The sequence below is a fragment of the Octopus sinensis genome, linkage group LG1 (genome assembly GCF_006345805.1).
Source record: "Octopus sinensis linkage group LG1, ASM634580v1, whole genome shotgun sequence".
In the NCBI taxonomy this organism is placed as follows: domain Eukaryota; kingdom Metazoa; phylum Mollusca; class Cephalopoda; order Octopoda; family Octopodidae; genus Octopus; species Octopus sinensis.
Genome location: NC_042997.1, coordinates 140821046 through 140826045, shown reverse-complemented (window position 1 = coordinate 140826045; position 5000 = coordinate 140821046). Strand labels below are relative to the sequence as shown.

General features: G+C 39.6%; 1 protein-coding gene across 5 annotated transcripts in view; it reads right to left on the bottom strand.

The window, feature by feature from the left end:
- The window catches only part of LOC115210661 (paladin), a 137032-nt gene that overhangs the window by 55970 nt on the left and 76062 nt on the right, over nucleotides 1-5000 (bottom strand). For 4 of the 5 annotated variants that reach the window (XM_029779322.2, XM_036505398.1, XM_036505411.1 and 1 more), the window contains exon 2: nucleotides 2270-2387. In XM_029779322.2, the coding sequence (XP_029635182.1) occupies nucleotides 2270-2339 (70 nt within the window). In that variant the 5' untranslated portion in view covers nucleotides 2340-2387. Of the gene's footprint in view, nucleotides 1-2269; nucleotides 2391-5000 lie in introns of all 5 variants that reach the window. The other variant, XM_036505404.1, reaches the window with a different exon arrangement.

Sequence of the window (5000 nt, the reverse complement as noted above, 5' to 3'; positions counted from 1 at the left end):
TTAGTGATTCTGCAAAGTAGGAGGCTTGGGTGTGTTACTATGAAATGCTAAATGTAGAGAATGCATGAGAGAAGGAGAGCCTGCCTAATTTGAATCCGACAGAAGTACCAACCTTTCAAATCAACACTAGCTTAGTAGATAAAGTAATTAAGAATATGAAGACAGGGAAAGACTCCAACCCACCAGGAATCACAGCTGTGATACTTAAAATATCTTACAAAGTGAGATACAGCCAAGTCACCTATATTGTTAATCAAGTTGTCCAGGAGAGAGTCATTCCTAATGATTGACGTGGCAACATTATAGCCAACTAGAAATAGTTACAGAGGTATCAAGTTGCTGGACCAGGTGATGAAAGTTACAGAAAGTATGTATCATAGCTCAATTAATTAGGAAGAGAGTTAACCTAGACAAGATGCAGTTTGGTTTTGTGCCAGGAAGAAGCACTACTGATGCCAAAAATAAACCTCTGTATTTGCCTTCTGTTGACATGGAGAAAGCTTTTGACAAGGTCCCTTGTGCCCTTATCTGGTGGGCAATGCAGAAGCTAGGGATGGATGAGTGATTGGTGAGAGCTGTACAATCTATGCACCATGTGTATATATGCACACATGTGCACATGAATGTTTATGTGTACCTTTGACTAGATGTGATGGTTATAAATGAGCATCATCATCAGACAAGTGATGATCTAAAGCAGTTGTTCTCAACCATTTTTTTGCCTGTTGACCCCTTTGGTTCCTGTTTTACTCTACTGGACCCCAATAACCATTTGAGGCTTTAAAAAATCTCATTACATTTTTATAATTAAAAATTATTACAAATTGTATTAAAAAATTGTTAAAATATTTCGCGTATTGTAGAAGCATAAGCAATATATTGCACATAAAGTTTAATAACAATATCCTATATGAACCTTCGAGGGACATGTAGGCCCTGATTGAATACCATCATCACCAGCAATTAACATTGTCCATGCTGGCATGGGTTGGATGGTTTGACCAGTGCTGGCAAGCTGGGAGGCTGCACCAGCCTCCAATCTGATTTGGCATGGGTTCTATGGGTTGATGCCCTTCTTAATGCCAACCACTTCAGAGAGTGTGCTGGGTGCTTTTATGTGACACTGTCTGGTCTAAATTAAAATTTCCCATTAAAATTTCATGAAAAATCATGTCCCAAACATCAGTTTAATAAGGACAAATTAGTTTACTATATTCTTCATTATTTCAAAATTATTTTAAGAGGGTTTATTTCAACAAAAATATGGTTACAAAAAAGTTTAGGTCATCATCATCATCATCATCATCATCAACATTTAGCATCCATTGTCCATGCTGGCATAGGTGGGACGGTTTGACTAGGGCTGGCAAGCTGGAAGGCTGCACCAAATCCCAGTCTGATTTGCCATAGTTTCTACGGCTGGATGCCCTTCCTAACACCAACCAATCCAAGAGTGTAATGGGAGCAATTTTGTGCCACCAGCATGGGTGCCATTTGCATGACACCAGTATCTGCCATGACTGTGATTTTACTTGGCTCAATGGGTCTTCTCAAGCATGATATAATGTCAAAGGTCTTGGTCATTGCTTCTGTGAGACCCAACGTTTGAAAGGTGCTTTTTACATGCCCGTTACATGACACCAGCATCAGCCATGACTACAATTTCACTTGGCTTGACGGGTCTTCTCAAGCACAGCATATCACCAAAGGTCTCAGTCACTAGTCATCATCATCATCATCATCATCGTTTAACATCCGTTTTCCATGCTAGCCTGGGTTGGACAATTCGACCAGGTCTGGGAAGCCAGGAGGCTGCACCAGGCTCCAGTCTGATCTGGCAGTGTTTCTACAGCTGGATACCCTTCCTAACGCCAACTACTCCGAGAATGTAGTGGGTGCTTTTTACGTGCCACCGGCACAAGTGCCAGGGGAGACTGGCAACAGCCACAATCAGTTGGTGCTTTTTATGTGCCACCAGCATGGAAGCCAGTCAAGGCAGCACTGGTATCAGCCACATTTGGATGGTAATTTTTACATGCCACCGGCACTAGATAAAAACTTTGAGACAAAGTATTCCACTGGCTATCTATATTCTTTAATGAATGGCATATCCAGATGGTTGAGTTGCATCATGGAAACAGGTTTTTGAAATTTTAATCTCTGTTAGGAAGAATTTACAGAAACTGAGAATCATGTCTGAGGTGGTGAAGAGAATTACACAACAAGTCATACATCTGAAGAAATTTGGCTAAGAACTCTGTATACTTACTATTGTCTGACAATTCTTTACATTTAGCATTATCATAATTGTGGGACTGGCTGCCACAGATAAGCCCCATCTTCAAAGTCTCATACACGGGACTTTTTAGATGTTTAGTTTCTCAGATCTGAAAATAGAAAATAAATTGATATCACCTTTAGATTATCATCATTAATATCTTTAATGATAATTAGATAATTACTATTATCAAAACTCTAACAGCAATACTGACATCAACACCTTTAATAATGATTTCAAATTTTGGCACAAGGCCAGCAAGGTTAGGGGACGGGGTAAGTTAATTATTTTGACCCCTGTGTTGAACTGGTACTTATTTTATTTATTTATTTATTGCCCACAAGGGGCTAAACATAGAGTGGGGGACAAATAAGGACAGACAAAGGGATTAAGTTAATTACATAGACCCCAGTGCATAACTGGTACTTATTTTATTGACCCCCCAAAACGATGAAAGGCAAAGTTGACTTGGTGGAATTTTAACTCAGAACATAAAGGTGGCTGAAATTCCACTAAGCATTTTGTCCAGCACGGTAATGATTCTGCCAGCTCAACACCTTATCAACATCTCTAATGATGACTACCATTATCGGAATTCTTATATATTTCCAAGACCTCTGTATTTCTTATGACACTGTAGGACATTAAACGACGACGACGACAACAACTGTAGCTCTGGATTTGAAAATTTCTGTTCCAACTTGTATGAATCCTTGTCTTGACATCATGGATATAAATAATAATAACTGTCGTAGTCATCATCATCATCATCGTTCATCATCATCGTTCATCATCTTCATCATCATCATCATTGTCATTATCATCATCATGATCATCATCATTATCATCGTCATCATACAAGCAAAGATGTTCACTTCAAGTCTTCCATGAAAAACATGCCTAGCTGTGAGGAAATATTACCTCCTTTGGAAACAGATAAAAGTTGGCAGCAGGAAGAGCATTTGGTTGTAGAAAATCTACCTCAACAAATTTTATGTGAGTCATGCAAGAATGGAAAAGTGTACACTAAATGATGATGATGATGATGACAAAATATATGATGGCATGTGTATGTATATTGTATTTCTTATGGTTGTAGTTGTTTAATATCAGGTCAGCTCAGATCAAACAGACCCATGGTTAAAGGCATACCAGCATCAACTATATCATCTTCTTTTGTATAGCATTATACTACATCGTCCAATGTGTCTTTCCTATTTTAAAGCAGTAGTGTTGCGATCTGAGGGAATTTTGTGGTTATTTTTGAAGATAAAGCGATTCCATAAGATTGAACCATGTGCTAAACAACAACAACAACAGCAATAATAAAAGCACTTCTTACTGTATTAGTAATATTTTAATCATCAACTTAATTGTCATTCTTATCATTCCATCTCAACCACAACCAACATTAGAAGTACCATCTCTATTATCATTGTTATCAACTTCATAACAATAACCATCCTCATCACTGTGATAAAGAAGATGGTTTATTAATGTCTGTTTTCCCAGGTTCATATAGATCTATGTAAGATACTTACATCAGTCATTGTTCTGCCTCACCGCCACATAAGTTGGCATCATCATCATCGTTTAGCGTCCACTTTCCATGCTGGCATGGGTTGGACGGTTCAACTAGGGTCTGGGAAGCCAGGCCCAGTCTGATCTGGCAATGTTTCTATGGCTGGATGCCCTTCCTAACGCCAACCACTCCGTGTGTGTAGTGGGTGCTTTTTACGTGCCAGACAAGGCTGGCAAACGGCCATGATCGGATGGTGCTTTTTACATGCCACCGGCACGGGGGCCAGGCAAGGCTGGCAATGGCCACGAGCAGATGGTGCTTTTTACGTGCCACCAGCACATATTTGAATCAAACTTCGGACCATTACTGCTACTTAGTCTATTGACCAAAACTGAGCAAATTCAAAGAGCTACTACCTTTGTTAGTAACAAAGGGCCTCTTCCTCAGAGTGAAAGGCAGATTGTATAATACCTGTGTACAAACAGCTATGCCACATTGTAGTGAGACATGGGCTGTGACTATTGAGGACATATGAAGGCTTGAAAGAAATGAAGCCCACATACTCCACTGGATGAGTAATGTTGGTGTGCATGTACAACAGAGTGTAAGTGATTTTGTTTTTTAGGAAAGGGGGTAGTTGGTTACATCAACCCCAGTGCATTTCTGGTACTTACGTCATCAATCTTGAAAGGATAAATCTTTTCTATTCTAGGCACAAGGCTTTAAATTTTTGAGGAGGGGGTCCAGTCGATTAGATCAACCTCAGTACACAACTGGTACTCAATTTATTTACTCCAAAAGGATGAAAGGCAGAGTCGATCCTCTCAGAATGTAGAGATGGGTAAAATGATGCTAAGCAATTGTTTTTTCTGGTGAGCTAACAATTATGCCAGACCACCACCTTCCCTTTCTTTACAAGACCCTGCTTTTGCATCTATATTACAGCAGCAGGCATGGCTGTGTGGTTAAGAAGCTTGATCTGAGCTGACCTGGTATTAAACAACTTCAGACCATTACTGCTACTTAGTCTATTGACCTCCTACCGTAGCACTCAAACCAACAAATATCAGTGCTGATGCCACTTAAAAAGGACATAGCACTTTTTTCTAAAGTGATCAGCATTAGGAAAGGTATCCAGCCATAGAAACCATACCAATGTGTACAATGTAGCACTCCTCAGGTCCCGTCAAACCACTTAAC